The following is a 25,606-nucleotide window of genomic DNA, read 5'->3' on the forward strand; positions in this document are numbered from 1 at the left end:
TGCCGGCAAGCTGGAGAACGCCGATGTGGATGTACCTGACCGGAATTCGGAAACAGTGGGAGAAGAGAAAGGGGAAGGAGAACCGGGTAATTCCGGCGACTTCGACGATAGAAGATGGTTCCTCTTCTGGCTCGTCGATCGGATAGAATTTAGGTGTTTCTTGGAATATTAATGCGACCTCACGCGCAATCGGGCCAACTGGGATTCGACTGTTCTAGAAGAAATTGAAGTGTTATCGCCTGAACACTTTCACTACTACGGTCGAGATATATATGAGACATCGAGTAATGGATGAACGTTGTTCATGCGGCGCTATGCACGAGATATTTTGCGTGTCTTTGCATCAACTCTTAAACAATATAAACCGAGAGAAACTGGAGCAAGCCGAGTATAGTACCTACTATCAATCGAAAATAGGCGCTGAATATTATCGCATGTAATGAAATTGTTAATTCTCATTTTCTATAGAAAGTTTAACTTGTGCGTTTTTTTTTACTTGATGTCAGAGACGTAGGAAATCTCGAGGATAAATTCATAATTGTTTTCTGACTCGTTCATTTTCAATTCTTCATCGTTTTATTGCACTGTTAAAAAATTAAGGATATCACGTGCATGAATTCAAGCGCAGTTTAATTCTTGAAATATCTAGCAATCTTGTGCAGAGTGTAGATTAAAATGATCGTGTAATCAAAGAGATGTAACAACGTCGGGTAAAAATATTGGGGACCTCACGATCCACCAATCCTTCTATTGTGTTCCGAGTGCAGTTTTCCTGTAGAAGACAAGGCCCATTGCTAGATTTGAAGTGGAGACACGTGGCAACTGCCCAGGCTCCTAAATATTTTCTTCACACCAGCAGCCACTTGACCCGAGTAGTGTAGAGCTGCGATCGGCTTATTTTTAAAAGGTGGATCGAGGGACCAAGTCGTGTCCCCTTGGCGAAGCTATAAATTATCGTAAGATCCACATGTAACCGAATACGCAATTCGTAAGAACTATCGAAGTGTATGGTATCGTGAAATATTTAGCAGTTTTCTATGGAGGATTGACAAGAGACATCTTCCATCCCCATCATTAGTAAAAACACATCCAATCCTCGTGCCTTATTATTCCAAATTAGCTCAACAATATCCAACACTCTTAAAAAATATATCAAAAATTCTAATCTTCTTCGTCTGAGCCGAAGAAAAATTCTACGACTCGCGTGTCAAAGATTAAAAGGACCAGAAGACAGGAAGATTACGCCATTGGCTGGAAACGTTTCCGAAGTTGCCCGTTTGGTGGCGATATGCGCGAACCGATTCGGGATCGTGGCCAACGATTCCTCGTTAGCGATCGATGCGAATCAGGCTGCGAGACGACGTCCACGTGTGGAAAGTGGCTCGGTTTCGAAGGTGACACGCTCGGATGCTGAGAAATGTCTCAGAATAACCTGCTGCAAGGATACAACTGTGAGTAACACTCGAGAAAATATCAAATTGACCAATCTCGTTCCTTCACCCTTATTTTCTTCGCTGCTTCGTCTTTCCCCTTTCTGATTCCCTCTCAGACGAATTCCATCCCGTTGTAAAACTCTAAATAACGATGGATTAACACGTCGCGATCCGTCGTTTGTCGGCTCGTGAAAAGTGAGCTGTGATAATGGCGGCTTTCGTTTATTTGCCACCAGCCGGAAAAAAAAGGCGAGGACCGACGATGTCGGACTTCTGCCGATCGCGACGCGAACCTTCAAAATTCCGTCGTTTTTTGACAGTCTTTTCTCTTGTCCTCGATGCAACGGGAGAAAGTCTCGGGCTTTTAACGATGATGGCTTCCGGCTCTCTTTCCTTTCGTCCGCGAATCGGTAAATTTTTAATGGTGGCGAAAGAAAGCGCGACCTGTGACATCACGCGACTTTTTTACGGGATATCGGTCAAAATCGTTGGAATGATTTGGTGTCAGTGTGATGGAATCGTTGACGGAAGGAATTATGGATTGTACGCTGCTTTGAATATGTACGTATAATTGTAACATATTGCGAAATGATGGAAGATGGTATAGGAGTTCATAAAATTAATCTCTCAGTGGTAACTGTGGAAGATACGTTTGTTAATAGTTAATCGTTTTAGTTAATAGTTAGTAGTTTTCTATGTGAGTATAATTCTTATGTACTATGCAGTAATTCACAAAAGTCTTTGTTAACACTTTGATTAAAATATAATCGTATAAAATTTCAGTGAAAAGTTAGTGTGTTCTATGACAAAGGCAGCAAATGATTTTATTATTGTCTGATGTGTTAAAAAATAAACAAGTTAGTATAACATTTAAATAAGTTGTCACACGTGCTTTATTTAAATAAAATTGACCTCTTTACGAGGTGTCACAAGACTACTGTTCGCGTTCATCTCATATTATATATAACTCTAGAAGTATAAAATTAATTTTTTAGCTGCGTCTATTTTTATAAAAAAGTCCAACTTGAAGTATTTGCTAAATCGGAATTTTATAAGTTTTTAAGGAAATACGAAGCAGTTCATTTGCATAAAGCTATAAAGAAAATCCCCATGATTGTTTTATCGGAAAATATTTTAATAATTAAAAGATACTCCGATAATTGTTTTAAGATAAACTCGTTCAACTATTTCTATTCTAAACTTGAAATTCGACCATAGTTTATTGATAGTTCTGTTCTTTTCTTCAAACTCTAAAAGCATGCATAAATTCGATAATACATAGTTAGAAATTAAACGAATCAGTTGTACGAGTGATACATCGTCGAATATTCCTGCGGTCGAATGCAACAGTGTCTTACACTTGTGGATAAAACGCTCGGCGAATGCGTTACATTGTTTCAAGAGGCACCTGTGTTGCCACTGTCGACAGTTCCATTTAAATCAGTCATCAGTCACTCAACTGACGCATCATTTAGAATATCGCTTCACGATATCTTCTGATGAAAATGGGTTTCGATTTCGGTCAGCGTCAACAGTTTTATTATTCCGGCTTGCGATACAAAATATCTAAGTTGAAATTATTTCATTAGTATAATCTTTAGCCTAAATAACAGTGTGATAGAAAAGTGAGATAAAATCAACGAATGATTGGTAGGTAATAGAAAAGATCTCATTATGTTTTTACAAGATCCTTTATTTTAATAAAGTTTACGCTCTTTAAGACTCTTCGTAAATTATTAAAAAATGCTAAAAAATGTTAGAGAAAAGAAATCTTAGTAATAATCAGCTTCACTGGAACTGCTGAAAACATAATCATCGTAATTTTATCGAAATAAGAAAAAGAAAGGAGCCTCGAAGCTCGAGCTTTTAGTCAATACGACATACAGTCACGAAACTATACATACACCGAATTTTGTGTATCTGGCTTACCAAAGAAAGTAAAAACGTCCTGTGTTATAAAGTTATTCATACCTACATATCAATACGGTTATTATTAATGCATTCCTAAAAAGAATTTAAGGAATTCAAACATTTGATTCACAAAAATATTGGGATAAAATTGCATAAAACGTTATAGTATATTTTTTTTAATGCCACAGAGATGGCTGGATATCATTGATATTTTAACGTACAAGATATTAATGCAGTACTAAATCTACTATTTTTATGATTTTATATAGATAAGATAGGTCTATATAATTATTATGACATTGTGTTTCATGTCTTTTTATTTCCTTTTTCTTAATAAAGGCAAAAATGAATAAATAAAAGTATAACAATATTTTAACAATGCATGTTATAACGTGTCGGAACAAAATATCGTGGAGGTAATATTTTTATTATGATATTTTACATTTAGGGAGTGTCGGATAGATTTTTGTAACTGTCTGCAAGTAACACGATTTATTCATTGGTAGCCATTATAAATTCTTTTAGTTGGACACGATCTAATTTCACAAAGAGCATACAGAAAACGTTAAAGTAACAGCAGTTGCAGTAGGCAATGGATTATTAAATAAGAGGAAAAAAAAGACAGAAAGAGAGAGGAAAAAAGGAAAGACGGAAAGAGGGGGAAGGGATTATTTTGTCACGAGAAGTATTAGAGTACAAGAATATTGTGCTCTCCTTTTTCAGAAAGAATCTTAAAAGCTTTCTACTAAAAACATATGCACTATTCTTCTTCCTAATCCCCAACTCTCAAGAGCTTCAACGAAGAAATAGTAGTATCTCGAAAATAGCTGTTTAACAATGTTCTTTATTGTAAATCTTCCATTCCCAGTTTTGCGTAAATATATAATATATATAATGTATAATGGAGAAGGCTGTCTTCATATTAATTAACCGACACTTTTGGAATTTGTATCTAACATTCTACTTAACTATGAAATTAATTAATTTAATCTCAATGTAGTATCGAATCTTATTTTTTGATATGACAAAACAATAACGAAATTCTTTTTAAGTAGGCTAACTAGACAGATTTTGAGGTAGGTTAACGCAGGTTATTATATAGCTCAAGATGTCCCTTTACAACGCTATTCAATTTTTTAGGGGATACCCAGTACGAGGATCCGCAGGTGCAGTTTACTCGTCCTATCCCGGATGAAGTCATCAGGTGAGCTTAAACAATTGTAATTTGTAAAATTAAATTAAAAGCGAAGTTATTAAAAGATAATTTTATTGAAAATTTTGGAATTTATAAAATTGTATCTTTTGAATTAAAAATATTGTATAATAAAATTTAAGATAAAATTAGACGTAAAGTTGTTCGAAGATATTAAAAAGATGCGTTTCATTGGTGACTTTGGGTTTACAGTGTTTATGAAGTTTATGTGAAAGAGGAAACCGCAGGTTCTGAAGGGAGGAACGATGTCACCGTTGTGCCGAGTTTGCCATCCACAAATGATCATCAATTAATTCAGGTAATTATGAATGGTAAATTAACAATTAACTTTCCTTTATTAACTATAATTATTAATAACATTACGCGATATATGTACTGTAATTTTCTGCACCGTAAACACTTCCTACAGAGGTTCAATCTAATTTGTTTCCAGGGTGATTGCATGAACCTAAATGTAGCTATAGATTCTGAAGTAATTAACATTGATGGTGCTGTGACGAAGTTTCTCGGAAAAGATGCTTTCAAATATAAGGTAAAAATATGAAAATTATTTTTCTTGGTTTGTTTTCTAATTGAATTACAAGATAGTTGATTTCCACTTTTACTTTTTATAGATTCTCGATCAAAATATTAATTCATCCGAAGATAACGTTATGGTGTATTCACATCCGGTTGTCGAAGGACCTTCCTCGTCCTCCACTCGACTGATCGATAAGGATGATCCACGGTCGAAGCTTCATTTTGTGAAATATTTGAAGAGAGATGGGAAAACATTGAAAATTTGGGAATGCGGAATTTGTTAGTAATTTATTTATCGAATTCTATATGGATTGTTGTCATACATTGCACGAGGAAATCTTTGTTCTTCATCGCATTGTTTAAACATTTAAAAACTCGAAAACTTGCAAATTTGAAAATTTTAACATTTGAAGATTTGAAAGTTTCAACATTTGAAGATTGGAAATATATTCAGCGTTTGAAGATTGAAAATTCAATGATTTTTATATCATGATATTGTACTATTATATATAATATTCTTCTTAACCGTACACAAGAATTGTACACAGTGCGAAATCAATACTATTTCTTTCGCATAACGCTCGCTATTTGCGACAACATTGCTAGAATAGCCCTAAAGCTTGATATTCGATCCAGGTTCGAAGGAGTTCCGGCATCAGTACACATTGATGAGGCATTTGCCAACACACACCGACGAGAGAAACTTTAAATGCGAGGCTTGTGGCAAAGCTTTCCGCCAGTTGTCGACATTGAGCCAGCACAAGGCGATACATAGTGATGCTAGGCCGTACGTTTGCGAATTTTGTAAGAAAACTTTCAACAGGTCAGTGTACTATCAAAATCATTCTACGATTTTCATGTAATTATTACTTGATTATACATATTTATTAATCTGGGCATTTTTCATTCGCTATATAATAATTTAAATCTCGTTTGAAATATTTTTAACGAACAGTATATTCATATAGAAATTGAAACTACAATTTACCTAGAGGAAAAAATGATGACAAGAGCCGCTTGTGAGCGCGCACGGATCATTAGCGTTTTGAATCGCTGCAAAATTGCGCGATTGTGCGCGAAAGCGGAAAGGAAATTTTAACGAGCACGGATATGCTGGCCTTTTTATAAATTAATCTCTATAGAGTATGCTTTTTAAATAAGTAAGCCTGTTCGAACGTGATAATGATAATTGAGACGATTTCGATCTCGAAGCTTATAAAACTCTTTGTGAATGGACAATTGAGTCGATTACGATAATCATGATCCTAAATTTTTTTTTGTAGGATCATGTATTACTCTCCTCCTATTTATCTGCGTTGAAAAATGGCCTTATTATGTGAAAAATTGGAATTTTTATACTTTTAACGATACTATCATGTATAATTAACTATGACTTTGTAGAGTATCTACGCTGATCTCTCACCGAAAGACACATTCGGAGCACAAACCGCACAAATGTCAGGTTTGTGGAAAGGGATTTCATCAGAAGGGTAATTATCACTTATTAAGTTATTCGAAGTATGCAAGCTTTTTCAGAATTACGTTTAAGAAAATTTTGCGTTCAAAGTTAAAACGTCTAAATCTAGAATGCTAACAAATGCTTTTACGAACAAACTCTCGCGGATACGCATTATGCAAATATCTGATCCGCGTTTTGTGGTGTCGATCAATTAAACGGTGCTGTAACAATTCTGAAACAGCCTGTGCAAAGTAAGTAAGCCGGAGCCGGGGAACCGGCAACAGTTAAATACCGTTCCGTTGTCAGGCAATTTGAGGAACCACGTGTTTACCCATACCAACGAGAGGCCGTACAAATGCGAGCTTTGTGGCAAAGGCTTCAATCAAATGTCGAATTTGGTCTGCCACAAGGTCAAAGCGCATGCACACGCGGAGAAAATGCAGCACGTGTGCGGAATCTGCGGCAAAGAGTTTCCGCGTCGATTCTCTTTGAGATCGCACGAGGAGTACAAGCACGGGATAAAGTATCGACATCCGGCTGGTGTGCAGCCGGGCATCGTCGATCCCAACGTCATAAGAAAGTAGGTAGACGTCACCGAATAGAACTGAACGACGCTTAATTTGCCCCTTGATAGACGGCTTCTTCTTTCGCCGAATGAACGCAACTTGAATGTTGATCTCTTAGTCGGTTAGAACGTAGTAGAAAGCTGACGCTCTCCTCTTTTCTTTTTCTTTCTTTCTTTCTTCCTTCCTTCCTTTCTTTCACTTCTGTAAATTGATCTTCTTTTCTAGAGTCTTCTTTCTTTAACACACCTTGATGTGCTGATCAATGTTTCTAATATGCAGAAGAGTAGAGTGCTTAACACGATTTTAAATTTCAATGTAAAGATTATACTAGAATATTTGACGCTTTTAAGTAAGCAAACGAAACTTCAGGTTTGGATTCTCTTCGGAAGAGAATTTTTATATTTTTCAGAGATATAGTAGAGGCGTTCGATATACATACTAGAACATTTTTATCCTTCTTGACAGCTTGAAATAATACGTTAATAGAAATTTACGTTATGAAATAAAATATGTTAATGAAATGATACTAAAAGTTAGTGTTGAATAATAAATAATAAACGATGTAGATTGCCTACGGACGGTTAAAAACTAATTCTGTATATAGTGATAGATATTTTGTTTCAGTAAAAACGTTAGGATCGTGCAGCTGCCAAATGGCGATCGAGATCAAACTATAGAAGTAAGGGACAAGGATCCTTTAATGGCGGTTAGTAATTCATTTAAGCAACAAGAATCATATTATAACATTTGTAATCTTTGGAAATTAATAAATTTGTCACATATTTTTTGACAGTCCGATGTAATGGAATCTGTAGTAATAGATAAGATTGATACGAAAGCGATGGAGATGGCACTGATCGAAGGACAAACGCCATTCGCGTTATTTAAACCAGCCAAAGGAATTCCTGTCCTCGTGAAAGTTTCTCCAACAGGAACTCATAAAAATGTAATAATTTTATCAACCAATTTACATTATTAATTTCTTTTGTTCTAAGCTTTATTAAAAAGTGGACTTCATGTCTGAATTTAGATCTTGACTCCTGCTACAGCAGAAGATTTACGTATGGCAGGGAAGATGAGTCTAAGTCCAACGATTTCTGCTGATGCTGACAGGATCAAAGCAGTTCAGGTAAAAGTACCCGTGGTAGCCACAGTTATTCAGAATATAGATCCTGATGGTAAAATGAATTTCATCGTTGAACCACCGGGTCCTGAGGACGAACACGGTAAGTAAATAATAGTTTTTCTTATGATCTGAACATTCTATTAGAGTAGAGAGAAGAAAGGATAAAATTTATGCAGAAAGAATGAAAATGAAAAGTATAGGAATCCAAGAGAAAAATCTTTATTCGTATATTTAATCAAAAATCGCTTCAGTTTTCAAAATGCAAATTATTTAAATTAGCATTTTAAATCTATAAAATCGCTCTGAAAAATTATCTGGTTCTAGTAATGAGAAAAAGAAAAATTTTATAGTATGTTCTAAATCTATAAAGCTCCAAGTGTTAGCAAAACTGAAAATTCAACCAATAACAAATTTCATAAGTATACGTTAATTGTTTCAGTAATGGTATTGTTTTTAGCCGAACGATTCCATTTCGCAATATGTTTCTAAAAGGGCTTTTTAACGCGTCGTTGTCCGTCTATAATTGGCTCGTTAAAATAGCGATGTTTTTCAAAGTGTCGCCGCAATATGGCGTTTATTTGGTGCACTGTCGACAGAGAGCTTGGTCACGGCATTGGATTCTCAGTTCACGTACAGCGAGCCGGCTAGAAACGAGCCCGATCGCCAGAATGGTCCTGTTGTGTCCTCTGCGATGGAGGATTGCAACGAACTGTTGGAACTGGCTGCCCAGGGTGGAATACAGTTCGTGCGCGCTACCGAGGATGGTCGTTACGAGGTGATGAATCATTCATCATCGATAGCAAGATTTTTCAGATTTGAGAACAGAGCTTTTGAAATTGTAAAATGAAATTCCTTTGAACGAAATATTATTTATTCGGAATAATATAACAAAAAATTATTAGATTTAAATAGATTTATGATTGGCAGGGTTGCGATATTACATTCGCTGAAATTATTTTCGTTTAAATTGAAAGAACGGAAAAGATATTAATCTATTGATTTTTGGGAATATGGAGAACGTAGTACGTTCATTAGCACGTCCAATAATTAAAAATTGGAATATTTCCAGTCACAAAATTATTCCCTGTTGAGTTCTTTTCCATTCGTCAATCGTTTTGATGTAGTAATCCATATTATTTTTGGATGTCGAATTTCTTATACCCAGTGGTACGTGATTTCCGAGTATTTTAATTGGGATAAAAAATCTCGTTCTGAACATCTTTGATATCGCTTTGTAAATCGTTTTATTGAGCTATCATGTGAAGAATATTTATCGTATCAATTTCTATTGTTTTGCGACGAAATCACACGTCATATGAAAAATTAAATGTTAGCGGTATAGACACACCAAGATACGATAAGACACCTAAATTTAAAATAACGAAATAAACTATAAAATTAAAAGCATAGACGTTCATACCTAGTAAATGTTGAAAACGATTACAGAGTTACTATTGTGAACGGTTTTATTGTACCAATCAAGCGAACAGAAACGAAGAAGGTCTGTAAGCTTGATACATTGATATACAGCGCGATCCTCTCGCTAGTTAACTCAAAGGATATGCCGTAAATCACACATACTTGTCTTCATTTTATACGCACACATACATATAGCCGTCTCGGCCGTGATATAGCGATATCGGTCTCTGATGACAGATCACACATGATACGGCATCATCGCTACGATGGCAATGGGCGGCACTGCCTTTCAGTTAATTATATACATACCGAGAGGATTACTCTGTATTCCGATACTGTTAGAAAGATTAAATTTGCAACTATTAACATTAACACAGCTGAGGACAAAAGCATAAAACTTGTAATAAACTTGTAAATTAAATTCTAAAAACTCGCCATCAATTGATGTTGCGGCACGCAGGGGTGAAAGACATTCTTTTGCAGAAAATCATTTAAATCTTTTTAATTGTTTTTGACAATTTAATTACGCGCAACGATTCAATTAGAGCTCACAACAATTAAAAAATCGTTATTGTGAATAGTTTCATTGCTCCAATCATATAAATAATTGAAGTATAAAGATTGGATTTACGTGGTATTCATAAGATAAAGATTGATTTTAATATGATAATTAAACAATATATAGCTATAGATAAGTGAGTATGAAAATTGTGACGTAGAAAAAGATTCGCCTACTGTTCTGACAGTATGAAAATATTCTCTTTGATTACCTACTTTCCTTCATTAATTATAATTTTATTTGATCATACGTATTTTATTGTGGCATTAATTATTGTTTATAATCTAGGTAATGACGAACAGCGAAGCTCGGGATCTGATGGCACAGAATTCACACGACGTGACCATTCTTGAAGGCGAGGATGCGGACGCGATCAATGTTGTGAATATGCGCGGTAACGGGGAAGTTATTATCGGAGATTCTGATAATCAGATCATGGTACTTGATTCCGCCTCCACGCAGAAATCTATGCCGATAGACGGCATTGAGATCCTAGAAGACAAAGACATTCGGATTCTCGATAGTAAAAGCCTCGACGATCGTTTTGTGGATGGCATTAGTTTTCTCTCGCAATCGAAGATCGATGATTTGATCTTAGGCCCAAAATCTTTGTCCATCGATGGTGGAGTCTCTGTTGGCGAACATGAAGATGAAGGTGAGTTTCACTACGTTATTGTTTATTTCGTTCCTTATTTCGTACCAAGTCCTTTATTATAAAATTGTTTTATTTTATTAGTTTCTTACACATTAAATATCGCTATTCTACGAGGTTTTGTTTCAATCATTTTAATATCATGAAACATTCAACAATTGTTTACGTTTGTGTATTAATTTGTTCCATTATTCCCTTCACTAGTTTAATAATATTTTGAAGCAATTATATTTTACTCCTATCTTTTTGTAATTTTTTTTAATGAGCATAAAATTGGCCCAACTACCTCGAAACAATAAGAACATCGAATTTTTCGAATTGAACAAACTTCAATTTTCGTTGTAAAACAAGTTATAAGCTAAACCAATATTTATTACATAACAACCTGATATTATTCGAAAATTTTCTTGAATTTTTATACAAATCTTGTATTGATATAATTCACAGCCATAGGAGTGCCTTCGAGCCAACAAGAATTAACAAATATTCTTAGTCATAGAAGCGACATTTCGTCTCTGTCGACTGCTTCTCAGTCTTCGATATCGTCTCTGTTAATGAAAAATCATCCATCATTGTCAATTTTAAACGACACACTTCCATATCTGAAGAGCAATACCAGTTTAGCCGAAGATCTTAATATTCTGGGTAGTTCGACTATGGACGATCATCATTCCGTGTACGAGTCCAAGATAAAGTTGCCCTGTGTTTTCGATAACAGTGAGTCTGATACTGGTTTGATACCTATTAGTCAATCGGACATGAAGATCCTCGGATCGGGAAGTTCAAATAAGGTAAAAGATTTAGACTTTCATTGTTTCATCGCTTAGTTAAAACTTTTAGTTAACTTTACGCCCCTATTTTGATTATACTATCTGTGCAAGCTAGATACAACAAAATTTCTTACTAGTATTATTTTTGTCTAATTAAATACTTCCTCATTAGTGTTTAATTTCTTTAGGGAAGAATTTTCTAAGGAAAGAGGAATTTTTCATTTTTCATTCTTCATTTTTCATTTTTTCGTTGTATATATTTAAAATATTAAAGTAGATAAAATGTTATGAAATATTAAAGAAGATAAGAAATACATACGTTGAAAAGTATTTTTAAATACTTGAAAAAAATAGTGTACACATTTGGAGTTATATTATTTTCCTATCTGTTGGAATTGTACTTAAATTAAATCTTCACAGATTAAAATATGTTCAAAATGATTTATTGTTAGTATCTGCTTAATATGAAACATGCTATAATTTTAAGTAATTCCTATATTTCCCAAGTAATTATTCTGTTTTCACATTCAAATTTCACGCTTGGAATTTAAGGTTCTCGGTAATAAATCAAATTGTCTACCGTCATCGAAATTGTTCTCCGGATTGAACGAAGTGAAGATTCTGGGCCCGAAAAATCATAATCAAGAGATCATGACGTCACAGTATCAGGATCTAAAGTTACTTAGTCCGTACGAGCAATTTTTGAAGAACACCGCTTCGAACACTAATGGCTGCGACAGCGGCGTAGTCACCACTTCCGGTGGATGCAGGAAGGAAGTAAAGATTTTAGGCAAGAAGTTGGGAACTGGCATTATTACCAGCACGGAGGAAGGCAACGTCGTGGAAGTCATCGAGGAGAAAACTAAGCTGGTAAGAGATTCCATGATTACCTTCAATTTGTTCGCTCGCTAATCGTATCTCTCTTTCGTACATCTTCCTGATCTTTAACGTTGTGTTCATTTAATATTCAAAATCTAAAGTCAGCCGAGATCAAACTTGAGTTCTAAGAGTTAATTTTCCAGATAAATAAATGTCGATAAAAATGAAATATAAATATTTACAGATTTTTTTATTTTAAAAGAAAATATTTTAGGATTCGAACATTTTATTTGAAATTATGTTCATTTCCTTTCAAAAAACTAAGTTCACATACATTAACGTGATTCGTAATGTGATAAATTGATAAGAAAATGATGTGACTTAAGAATAAAAATAATAAATCTACCGATCCATGTCTAATCGAGGAATTAAGCGCTCCAATTTTGCCTTTAATTATCTTATATGGTCTTATTCATCTCTTCGACATCAATTTACTCTATTACACAAAACTATATATGCATAAAACACTGTAAATTTCCGAGACAACTAAGAACACAAGAAGAACACAAAGAGCAAGATTCACCATTGTAACTATAAGAAATTCAATACCAAGAATCTTCACCAACTGTACTCGTCAACTTCAACCTCATCATACTTTCAAAATAATTCACGATCTTCTTTCATTCAACAAAATGATAAAAAATATATTAATTATCAATCAACCAAGAAAAATATTAATTTTTTGAAGATGATGGACTGCGCAGGAGGGCTTTGCAACAGCTCCGACAACACGGTGATCTCGTCGCCCCGGTTGGACAGGCAGATCAGGGAAAATGGTGGTCCAGACAACTTCTTACTCCAAGTAAAGAAATTCGATTACGCTTACGATTCATAGACAATTGAAACAAAGAATATTTCCTTCGATCTATGCAGGCTTGTAGCCCATGCGACACGGACTTTTTGAATTTCGAGAATCGTTTGAAAGACACGTCGCCGGCTGGCCATTTTGAACGAACCCAAAAGGATTCGAGGGACAGTTTCAGCTCCACTGGCGGTCTTCCCGATCTCGATTGATCAAGAATTCGATTCGGCTCTCCGTTTCACTCTCTCTGTTTTCTCATTGAAAGTTTCAGACCCTTTACGAGAGGAAATGTCGCCACGAGATCTCTCAATGGCTGTGAAGAATGAATGTGATTATAATTATGCATGAAATTAAAATTTTATCGGTTCTTCGTCGATTTTTCGTCAGTTCTTCGAACGATTTCGAAGGACTCGTACAAATGGCAGCAATAGGATTCACTCTTTTTTTTCTCATTTTTATAATTTTTTTTTATTTTTTTTTTTACATTAGAATTTCCGTATTTTAGGATCGTGAGGTCTTAAAGAGTTTCGAATTCTTGTGATTTTATTCCGAACGTCTTACAGTTAGTTGAGGCGAGGGTTATTCTCGATAGCTCGTACTGATTTTTCTTCGCTTCCTTTCAAGGTGTTTTTTGTTGACTCGCGAAACGAGTAAATTTTAACACTAGGGAAAATTGCGGGGAGACACTGGAACGCTTTTAATCGATCGGATTCTAAGAAAAATATAGGTAACCTCGAACGTTCGCGAGGAATTTATAAATTTAAAAGGAACGCTAGCGTTAGACGATTAATTCATTTTTTTAATTTTAGAATATTTCTAAACGACGGACAACAATTTCATTGAGATTCGGGACTTGCTAGGTTTTTCGTGGCTTCCTGAAGTGAAAGAAAGAAAATAAAATGAAAGGAGGGAAAAGAGGGAGAGAAAGGGGAAGAGAGAGAATGTTAATGAAAAAATATTAGTAAAGGATTTTTAGGAGAATGTTATAGCACATGCGTGAGAATTTAAATGAGGTTCGTAATTTTATGGGAAATGCTAATGATTTTACTTACGGATGAGAAAGTTGTATTTTTGCGCGGCGTCCAGGCCGACAGCTTGTAAATTTTAATTCGCGTGCACGTGCTCGCGTCCCTTATGTTCAAGTACGCATTGTTCATTTTCCGGGTTTCTATTTTAACTTGGCCGATTACATTGTATAAATTCGAATAGTATTTTATATTTGAATTTCGAGGTTGGAGAATAAAATTATATGCAGAAAATAATCTACTGTTGTAAAATTTATTCGTATCGCTGTATTCATGACAAACAGCAAGATTTATTTAATTTACGCACATGTACTGTACGTTTCCCGTTTAAAATACCATGCCTGAATCAGAGATTGTTTCTTGTTATTCTATTATAGAGATAACAAATAACATTGAAAATATCGGTGATATATTTTTATTGATCTTTCTTGCATAAATACAAAAATTTGAGATTGTAATGTTAATATTAAGATTGACCTTTTTCCCCGAAGATTTGTATAAATGGATGATTTATTATATATTTAAAACTACATAGAGATTGAAAATTAGAAGTACACCTCGTACATAATCTGGACAAGAATTTGTGGCTTATCCTTATACATTCGATTAAAAAAATTTATTTAACGGAAACCACTAAACAAAACGATCGAAACTGCTTACTAAAACTAGTGAAATATCTAAACCACCCTATGTTTTACTTTGAAAGCTAAGCTTGCTCCAAAGGGACGCACGCATACATATATCTTCCTTTTCTCAAGATTTTTCCCTAGTGTGGTCGTTGATCCGACACAACACGTGTCACTGTCGCTTTCCACTTTTCGCGTGTACGGCTTCGTGATATATGTAGTTTTTTTTCCTTCCGACACCCTTTTTTCCGGGAAACCCGAGGGATCGGTGGATTCGATAAAATTTACTCGACAGAAGGTGACGTTCACCACGCGAACTTCTAGCCACCTTCATTTCCGGCTGTGTTCTCGTTCTTCGTCGCACTGGTGTCACCTACGAGGCAGACTCAAATCAAGTTGGGTTAGGTCCGGGATCCAGACAAAGGGAAGCGTCACGGGAAAATTTCTGGCGGTCTGAACAGCTTTCCCTATTCCTGTCTTTCTCATTCTCCTTTATATCGTTCCTCTAGCGCTGGTGCTGATAACGTCGAAACGTACGGCGATTTCGTTTCCTTGTTCCGGATGGATTTAATAGCATCCAGAAACGAAATTAGCTGTGTTGTTCGTGACGTAATTGGAGCGAAAAGTTAGGTATTCGATGTTATTTTAATTTTCTTGTTTTTGTTCTTTCTATTCTTTTCTCTTTGGTAAAATGTGTAGGGTAAAGTTTACACTAGACGAATTATCGCTATAATTTAGCAGCATTGGTTATTCTGTATGTTTTGTATATTTATAACGATATGATGTAGGTACATGAATATGTAACAAAGCATCCGTAGGTATATAAACGTATCGAATTGTAAATCATTGCTACAAAATTGTAATGATGACGCGTCCTTTACCCGCATAGGGCTTGAAGAAATGAAAATATGTACATATTAATATTGGAGATGCCAAGGTTTCTATCTTTTTCTTCTCTTACCTTAAACAAAGGGTAGAGAAACTGCTAGCTTTCTTCAAAAATTAAAAATTGGCAAATGATTATTTTCTTCTCAACGAAAATAACGATAGCTGGATTATAAATTGCAATTAATGCTTCTCGTACTAAAATTGTTTAGAATGATCTATTACTCATACGGAACTCCATCACCTGGAAGTTAAACGAGTCAAAACTCCGTTATTATATTCATCTATAATTATTATATTGTCTAATCTACTATTGTTTTATACTCCCTTATATATTATCAAACTATACCAAAAGAAGAGAATTTAATACCATTACAGTTACCATAGATAAACTTCAATTCTCCTGAACGAACTTCCATCTTGGGCGTGCACGTGTTTGACGAATCGAGGGGAATCGACCGTGAGCCGATTCGAAAAACTTTTATCCGCCAAAATTGTGTGAACGAATCGACGTAACGCCATTGACTTCTTCGTTTCGTCTCGCTTTTCGCCTTTACAAGGTGTTCTTGACTTGCGCGCGGGCGTTCGTTCGCTTGCTCGCGTGTTCACGAAGAGACGTTACCCGTGAAGCGTTCACGGAGGGAGATCGAATTTGCGAAATGGCTGTGTACGAGGGTTGAATTTCTGACGAGGTAATTCGCGGGGGAAGCGTAGCAGACCGACGTCCCCGCGTAGAACGGAAAAAGTTGTAAGGGTGAGAAATTCAAAGTGAATTCCACTGAAATAGGCGTCCCGACGATTCACTTCGTTACGGGTGACAAGTTATCAGACCTTTCTTGCGAGAGCATCGTTCAATGGACGGAATGATTTTCGTCGTTCTTCCCTGTCGATGCTTTTTGACTATACAGGGTGAGACATTTTCACTCGTAAGTGGATATTCCATTCATAATATTTTTCGTACGATATCATTTTTCGAAGCGTTAAATATATCATTATTTCTTATCATAAAGAAGCTGTATAACGAGATGAACTATTAAGAGATGAAAGATTAAGACCGAAAATAAACCATTTGTCAAAATTAATATTACTCGCATGCTCATACTCGTGATTACATGTGTGTACATTATTTCTCGTAGAAAATTAAAAAATATATTGTTTTCTTTGGCTTAAATAAATTCGCGATTTTCTATCTAATGGAAAATATATTATTGTGTAATAGTCTAGTTATATATATATATATATATTTATCAGCGAATGTAGCTCAGTATGTATCTACTTATATACATATGTTATGTGCACGTATTATCTATGTGAACTTATCGTTTGATTCTGTATCGAAAAAGATTAAATATAACTTTGCTCGTTAACGAGGATCGACGTTGATGTGGTGTAGCCAGAATTTTGCCAAATAGGAATTAAATAGAGTCGTTTGGGGAATGTAATTGGCGAAACTTAATTACGAGGCCCTGACTTCGATGCAAATTGCTTTTGCACGATATTTGTGCCCATTTCAAAATGGTCCACTTTCGAAAGTCGATCTCGTCACGATACTAAAATTATTTCCCTTTTATTACACGCTCGTTATTCGATTATTATTTTATACCAATCCAATCAGTCATTTGTTACGCATTTTTCGAACCAGTTAACGAACATTTTATTTATCGTCCGATTCAGTTATCGTTGTACAATTGCTTCAATTATCCTGAACTATTTATCGTTTGTGTATCGTAATAAAAAAAAGAATTAATTATGTCACACAATCGAATAGAATCATCCGTTCTACGTCGAGCCAACGATATTTGCATGCAATCTGATTCCCGCGATGCGTGTCGCGTTAATCAGGTTACATGAATTAAGTTGCCCCCTGTTATTTAACATTCATTGGTTGATCGATCGACCTTGTTTCTGGCCGGTCGTTCTGTCACTAGATAGCGTCACTAACATATTTACCAACAATATTCATAAACAAATAACTCGGTATTCTCTTTCGTCGGTGATTCGTTCAGTCGAGGGGACGTTGTTAAATACTCGACCCATAATCATTTTTCTAACGATGCAAATGAGGCCTTGAAATAGTAAACCATGTAGGTAAACAAAATAGAAGTATAAAGAAGAGTAGAAGAATTTAAAAGAACAATTTAGCTCCAATCTTTAAATTTGTGTTTTAAAAACGTACGAAACATATAAAATTAACAAAAAGTAATGAAAAAAAAAGAAGGAAAGGAAATTAAGGGAATAATAAGAAAATAGAAGAGATAAGAAGAAGGTGATTAAGTATAGGAGAATAGAAAAAAAGAGCGAGAAGAACAGGAGCATCGTGGTTTTCCACGGGACAAAAAAAGAAAGGTAAATTCGTCGGTAAGAAACTGTGCGCTAATTAAGGCTGTTTCATCAGAGATTCCCTTTTTCGAGGGGGCTGGGGCTCGGCTTTTAAATAAATTATACCACGTTAAAAGCCTCTTCGCACTTCCTCGGATAATCCATGGGTTCGTTTCGCCTTGGAACTTGCACTCTAGGAAGGATTCCCGCGGATAGGAAACGAGCTAAGCCTTCTGGTTATAGGTGTATCATAATGCAAGTAATAATGCGAGTTGTCTCGGTGAATTATTTTCTGCTTCAGTTAAATGATAAGATGGATGAATTGGACATTTATATGGTTTGCTAGACATATTTTTGTTAGGATGTGTAACGTTTGTTGTTTAGAGAATCTTTAGAGAATTTAATAATAAGACTAGTGGAATGATCGAGTTAAAGATCAATGAAACGTGTGTTAGATAATCCATTCCGTTTGCTATATCCTTCAAGTGTTATATTTTTCTTGTAAAAAAATTCGTGGTTTTGTCTTTTGTAAGATTTTGATATTGCGGTTTCTGAGTAATACAAAGTTTCCTATTAAGTTTTGGAACATAGAGATTACTAAATATTTGTTAACTAAAAATTATACTTACCCCATTATTCTGAAATAAATTTTGTCAAATGTATTTTAGAATAGATGCGTAGAATAGAAGTTCTTCAGTTCAATTTTCAATAATTATAAGAAACTTTTAAATATATAATCGTATAGATGTCTTGCCACACACACGCAGCACACACCTCTTATCGTGTTAATTTCGACCAACGGAGTTTGTAAATGGATGTTTCTTGGGCCATCGGATGCATTTCTAAACAATTCGATGCGAAAGCAGTCGGGAAAATACGAATTCTTTGCGATTACAGTCGAGAAAAGGATCGAGCGGAATTTCTTTTCCCTAGTTTCCCTCGAAATGCCGAATCGGAAAGACGATACCTTTAACGATAAAATTATTTCCACCGACAAAAATTTCAGATAAATCTGTTTTTTATAGAAGTTGCCTGTGAAATTCGGAAAATCGTGCCACAGAAATTTTTGCTATTTCCGATTCAATAATCTTTCCATTATTTTTTTCAATATATATGAAATTCTAAAATATTATGAATTTTATCTCCGTAAACCATAGATTTTGATGCTTTACTATTCGTATTTTAACTTTTTAAATAAAATTTGTCTTTTATTTGTTAAGATTGGGATAAATTTAATTGCTTGGATTTATAGATTTCAAAATTATTGCAATTTGCTATTTAATCTCTAAACTTCGATGAAGCTTAATCTTTACTAAGCAATGCAAATTTAAAAAGTCTCAAAAACAACAGTATTGGACGTTATAATACGAGATCTCGTAAATAGAAGCATTGAATATATCGAATTTAACTAAATTTAAAATAAGCAACAACTAAAACACCTAACAAAATTTCATGATTGACTAAACTGTAACAAAATTTCTAAAAAGAATATTTTACGAAATGTTGAGAATAACGAACGTGAGACAGGCTGATGTATAACAAGAGCACAAATCAGACATGGGAAGAGGTAAAATAAAATCGTCGTTTGCTCTGTGTAAAATGCAACATACGGGGGATACAGGTTGACGAGACGGATGAAAAGCACACGGAACGACGGTATTGTTGCTCGTAGAATTGTAGATTACTTTTACGATTCACGATCTGCGTGGTTAAAGTAACAGAAACAGTCCGGGTTACCGTTAACCGTTATGTTGGTACATAAATATAAAACGAGTCCTCCGTAGCCGAGTCGACTATCAAGTAGTAAGGATGGATGCCAAGTCGATCGTCGAAATATTGCGGCCTGTAGTGGATTCAATGTTGCGAATAAATTTAGGCGCGGCTGTTTTATTATTTCAAACCATCCATAAATACGCTTTCTTCCATTCTTTGTTGCCTCTTGGAAAAAATAATTATCTTTCCAAACCACGAACTGGTCAAATAAATATCTATCGAGGTTTCAGATTTATCAGTTTGATAAGAGGAAGAAGAAGAATAAGAAGAAGGGAAGATTTGTGATAATAGTATGGAGATCAAGTTATAAAAGAAATAATTGTTGATTTTGGAAAAAGTACACTTTTCAGATTGCAGATTCGATATTAAAATACGTACGAGTATTTTTCCCCAGTTACTCCTTTAATATTTCATTCTTTTTCTAGGCGAACTTTTTTTACATATACATCTTTACGTTCAGATTATTTCCCAATTGCTCCATCCGCACAGAAAAGAGGAAATACACATGAATTGGGTTGAATGAAAAGTGATTCTTCAAACGACCTGCACAAATTCCGATCTAAACGAAACCAGGTTCAGAGTGATTTCACCTTCAATTATGGAAAAACTCAGCGAGCGTAACGAATCGTAGTTTACGAGCACTTTTGCTCAACGATTGTTAATTATCGCGTTTGTTCCCTACTGTTTCGCTCAAAATCTCACTATCGACGATTTGACGAATAATTTACGCATCAGTTGCAAGTTTCGTATCGGCAAAGGAATAATATTCAGCGTGTCAGTAGTAAAAGTCAGCACTAGGTGCTGACTCAAGTCTTTCTTCCCTATTCTTTTTTTGTCTTTTTCATTCTTTTAATAAATTCGAAGAAAAGAGATACGAAGGACTGCGGCATCCCTGTGGGAAGGTTATTTAGATTTATTCGCGAATCCTCCAGCCGACGATATTTTCCCCGAGTGCACGTGCCAATACCAATAGGCGGAGTGGTTAATACCGTCTGCCCTGGCATCTATCCTTGCTACTTGATAGTCAGCTTCCATTCGAAAGCTTCGTCTTATACCGCGGCCTATACAGTAATCCTAACTCTCATCCGCTTTTTTCTCGATCCCTGCATCGCAGTCGGGCTTCCTCTTGCCTCGAACTCGATGGTATAAATGTCGTTGGTGTTTCAAGAATTTCATCTCGATTAAGTTCTCTGTCCATTTGATAGAAATATTTCTATCCAAATCGTTCGTACACTATGTCATTTGTAATTACGAAAGTAACGAAAATAAAAATGATTGTAAGAGAAGAGTCACAACTTCAAAGCTCGAGGGATTCTCTTGGTGTTTAAAATATTTTTATTTAAATATTTTTTACTGATAAAAATAATTTCTTTCCATTTTTGTGAGAGTATTAATTCAATAATTATTAATGTTTTCAAATTTAGAAGCTTCAAAGTTACTGGTCCAGATTTGAGAGACACGTAATACTGTAATAATATAATTTTCATTTAATTTGCTGTATTGCTCGTTCTTACGAATTCATATATTTATCGCTTATTTTTTAAACAGTTACATCTTTGACTATAACATATTGTTCTCTTTGTCGACTATTAACTATTCCTATCCATTAAGTGAATTTTGTTTTCGGCTTAAAATTTCGTTACCTTAATATCATTCACTTTCGAATATCGCGAAATAGAATTGGAAAATACTTGCACGATCGGGTAAGAAACGATAGCGTCATTTCGATGTCCGTGAAATGAACAGTTTTTTTTTGACGCGCTTAACGTTTAATATTCATATTTCAATTTCGATAGAGCGTCTATTCCAAGGGGTAAAGTTTCTTCGTTGATCCCCGGCTCGGCTGACCGCAGGAATTTCTTGTTACATCGACGAAATCACAGAGAGCTGGTTCCTCCTGACGATAGCAGGCTCGATTTTGTGGAATATCCGGATATTCCAGCGTTTTATCGATGTCTCCTCCGCGGTAGGTCACGCGTCACCCGAGTAATGTCTGAAACTACGGTAGTCACCTGTGGAAGTTAGATAATTTTCAATAATAGAAATTGATTCCTGAACAAAAGCATTAGGATTCATTCTCGTTAATCTTTCTTTGGAATCATTAATAAAGGAGCTTTTACTACTAAGTGAGGTCTGCTCTGTCCTTTCGTACAATATTCGAGATAAGTTTGGGAATAGTAGTGCTTTTTACATGTTTTTATGTTTCTTCGTTGCAATATAAATTATTTAACGAAACAAACTATAAATTATAATTTATCATTATCACCGCGTATTTTAAAAATAATTCTGTACTTTCAATAGTATACGTAGAAAATTAACGAATCTTTAAAATTCAATTAAAACTTAGAAAGCACTCACGCAGTAGAAAACTGATTTTAATTGTAGTTGATAAAAATAGAAAGCAAAAGAATAGCAAACTTTTCAAGATAAAAGTTTCGTCTATGAAATATTCATTACAAGGATGCAGTTTCAAATGGATATACTTTTTCCAGTACTGGAAATTTCTTTTTCAAGAGAACCCTTAGAGGGCGCAGCTAACTCACGAAGGCTCCCGCGTCCTTTGCAACTCGACTGACGCGCGCCCTTTTGTGCAGGACACCCGATATATCACGATGATTCTCCGCGAGCACGCCTTTACGAGCGGTGCAAAAAATTTATAACCCCAAGATGGAATTGAATTTCCGGTCGGCGCTGGCCGAATACTGATTACGCCGCACTTTATACACCTTCCCCTTCCCTGTAACCCTCCTACACCTTCCTTTTTGCGGCCTTAATCGTTTGGCACGATTGTGCAACGCTGACTTCCGTCTACGTTGGTTTTGCGACGTTTCGTTCCTCCAGGTCGTTGCTCATTTCTGCTTAACGAACGAGAGCTCGATGACGGTTGTTAGCCGTCTCTGATTTCATTGCGTCAAAAGAGCCGTGTACTTACATAGTGCTTCATCGTAAAAGTTTTACCAGTTTAGAATCTCGTAAACATTTTATTTGACAACGTGAACGTATGCGACTGGCAATTTTATTGAAATTCTTCGTAAAGTAAAGAGATTCTAAATAAAACCAAAAAATTATAAGTAAATTAGGTAACAGTAAGATCCTGCAATTAATACATACAAACAGCAGAATTTGGAAAGTTTGCTTTTCGATGTTATAATTATCGATGTTGTGCTCCATATCATTTGTTATTTATTGAAATCAATTCAGGATTTTTTTTTATTTGCTAAACTATGATATTATTAAAGAACTGTTAGTAACGAAATTTTACAAGTTAACAAAAGTTATATCCAGGTTAAAATTTAAATAATCGATTCTATTATCCTTTATTATTTTCCTGTGATACTATTCTAATCACTTAAACGCCCAATTCGGTTAATACAGACTCTCTCCTACAGTGATTCATCAATAATAGAAAAGTGACACGATATTTCTACTTATCACGCGAGTCACTTAAATCTCGGAAACGTCCCTCGTTCGTTCTATTAAAAGCCTGTCCGTGATAATTTCAACTGGCGACAGGAATGATTGCCGACGAGTAGTTGACTAGGGGTTGGGTGATTCGAGGAAAAATGAATTTTCATTATTAAGTATCGAGCTTAATCCGAAAAACGGCTGCTTAATGGGTCGCTGATGAAAAATTTTAAATTATTCCAGGACTATTATAGCCGGGGTCGGTCGTAAAATTTCCATCCCCACGGTGTTATCGCGATTACAAGAAACCAGCTTGTTTCACCCCAGAAGCGAGCAGCCCTTACATTGAGCCGGTTAAATCGGAGCATTAACGGCGATGTAACATGACACATCAAGAATTGAAATTCCTCCCTTTCTCGTTCAATTATAAATTAGTTAATAAACGAAGTGCTTTATTGATTAATTTCCAAGCGTATCGAGGTTTGGGTGTACTAATAACGAAAAATATTCATTAAATTTCGAATTAATCCATCTCATTATTGTTTTTATCGAGCGAATTTATTACTTAGGCATTATGAAAGCATTTAGAATTTTTATTTCAGTATCACAATTTGCTGAAGGATTTTAGAAGTTCCTGCAATTGATTAGGTACTCTCAATTATAAAAATTTTTTTCAAACAAGTATACAATATATAATTCAGAAATTTGTACAAGACAGTAATTTGATATAAATATGTATAATTACCAAATATATACCATAATATAAAATTGCCAAATAATATACAAATAATATACTCTAAAAGATTATACATCAACGATAATGCCGAAAATGTGGATATCTATAGTTAAAGGATTAATATTGATATTATGGGAAGTGATAGGATTTTTGTTGAGTAAGCTAGGTGTGCCGGTCGTATGGGAGGATCAAAAATACTCGTAGTATACACGACTTGCTGACTCATATACAAATTTTCAGGGTGCAGAGAGCTAAGATTTTATGTTTAATAAATTCCTTCTATTTTTTTAAATCTAAATAAACTCTATATCGACTATTCTTTGTACACAAGCTGTGTATCGAATTCGTCAAATTTAAATGGTTGATAATATGGCCTCGATAAACCATGGCAGCGTCGAACATACTTAGCCAGCTATTATTCGGTGAAATGACCAATATTGGGTAGGTCACATCATCGATTCGCGGAATCGTTGCTATTTTCATTGCGGATCATCGGACGACGAAAATTGCGGCCCTCGATGATGAATTATAGATGCTTGAAAAGGCCGGAGAGCTGGCTCTTAAAAGACAGCTATTAATTGTACGATAGTAACGGTGACATTGAAAAAGACGTGTAATACTGGTGGTCCGTGAACAGATGTAGAAAACATTGGCGTAAATTATGTAACCGCGGTCGGGATTTTGCCAGGTTTTGCAATCGACCGACTGCCGTCTGGAATAATTTGCAGCTGTTTTCAGGACTTTCGGAAGAAGAATAAGTGTTGATCATTAATTCAAGGAATTTTTTTTGACATTTTTATCACGAAAAATTATTTGTTCTTAGTTCCTACTATTATATATCTTTTAATTAGGGTTGAGATTTCAGAATTCTCCAAATAGCTGAATAAGAATTTCTCCAAATTATCAATGGATTAAGGATAGATATAGGTCTTTCTACACGTCCATATTTTATTTAATTTTATTTAACAAAAGTGTCATTTGGTGAAAAAATAAAAGGTTTTCTAGATTTTAACGATTCCTATTAACACCTAGTGTACTTATACTATGTGTGTATCGCGTTTATACGAACTGTGAAAATAATTAATAGCGATAATCTGGAAGGTGCATGTAGACCGCCAGATGGTGAGTTTAATAAGTCAAATTAAATTGGATTAAGAGGAATGGTACCATTTGTGCAATGCCCGAGAATTTTGAATATTATATTAAGAATTTTCTGTGAGTCTGTGTCGAAACAGCTGCGAACTGGTTTAGGTACATCACCGATATAAAACCGGAAGTGAAGCGGGCGGCTTTTCACAGCTTCAACATGCTTGGCACACTTTTAATTAATCTTAATCCTTTTGACAGTAGTTTTCAGCAACACATATACTAAATTAAACTGCATCAAACAGAAAAATTGATTAATCATTCCTTTCCTTTTTTCGCACTTTACGTGTGTGTTTATACTTTTTATACTTTCTTAATATCCAAAGTCTCTTTCAGTGTTGACGCAAAAGCTTTTTTCCTAATACTTCTAAGATCTCTAATAC

General features: G+C 35.1%; 1 protein-coding gene across 2 annotated transcripts in view; it reads left to right on the forward strand.

The window, feature by feature from the left end:
* The window catches only part of LOC139994042 (uncharacterized), a 54,499-nt gene extending 39,931 nt beyond the window's left edge, over window positions 1–14,568 (forward strand). Inside the window, exons 3-20 of one of the 2 annotated variants that reach the window (XR_011801539.1) lie at window positions 768–1,451; window positions 4,485–4,548; window positions 4,750–4,855; window positions 4,991–5,089; window positions 5,172–5,355; window positions 5,713–5,899; window positions 6,478–6,566; window positions 6,842–7,115; window positions 7,726–7,807; window positions 7,895–8,047; window positions 8,132–8,327; window positions 8,824–9,002; window positions 10,494–10,860; window positions 11,305–11,648; window positions 12,180–12,497; window positions 13,195–13,308; window positions 13,380–14,035; window positions 14,118–14,568. Coding sequence is in view for 1 of the 2 variants with exons in the window: in XM_072016314.1 (XP_071872415.1) it covers window positions 1,418–1,451; window positions 4,485–4,548; window positions 4,750–4,855; window positions 4,991–5,089; window positions 5,172–5,355; window positions 5,713–5,899; window positions 6,478–6,566; window positions 6,842–7,115; window positions 7,726–7,807; window positions 7,895–8,047; window positions 8,132–8,327; window positions 8,824–9,002; window positions 10,494–10,860; window positions 11,305–11,648; window positions 12,180–12,497; window positions 13,195–13,308; window positions 13,380–13,520 (2,931 nt within the window). In the remaining variant the exon portion in view is untranslated. Of the gene's footprint in view, window positions 1–767; window positions 1,452–4,484; window positions 4,549–4,749; window positions 4,856–4,990; window positions 5,090–5,171; window positions 5,356–5,712; window positions 5,900–6,477; window positions 6,567–6,841; window positions 7,116–7,725; window positions 7,808–7,894; window positions 8,048–8,131; window positions 8,328–8,823; window positions 9,003–10,493; window positions 10,861–11,304; window positions 11,649–12,179; window positions 12,498–13,194; window positions 13,309–13,379 lie in introns of both variants that reach the window. The other variant, XM_072016314.1, reaches the window with a different exon arrangement.
* The last annotated feature ends 11,038 nt before the right edge of the window (window positions 14,569–25,606 follow it).

Source organism: Bombus fervidus, chromosome 14 (genome assembly GCF_041682495.2).
Source record: "Bombus fervidus isolate BK054 chromosome 14, iyBomFerv1, whole genome shotgun sequence".
Lineage (NCBI taxonomy): Eukaryota > Metazoa > Arthropoda > Insecta > Hymenoptera > Apidae > Bombus > Bombus fervidus.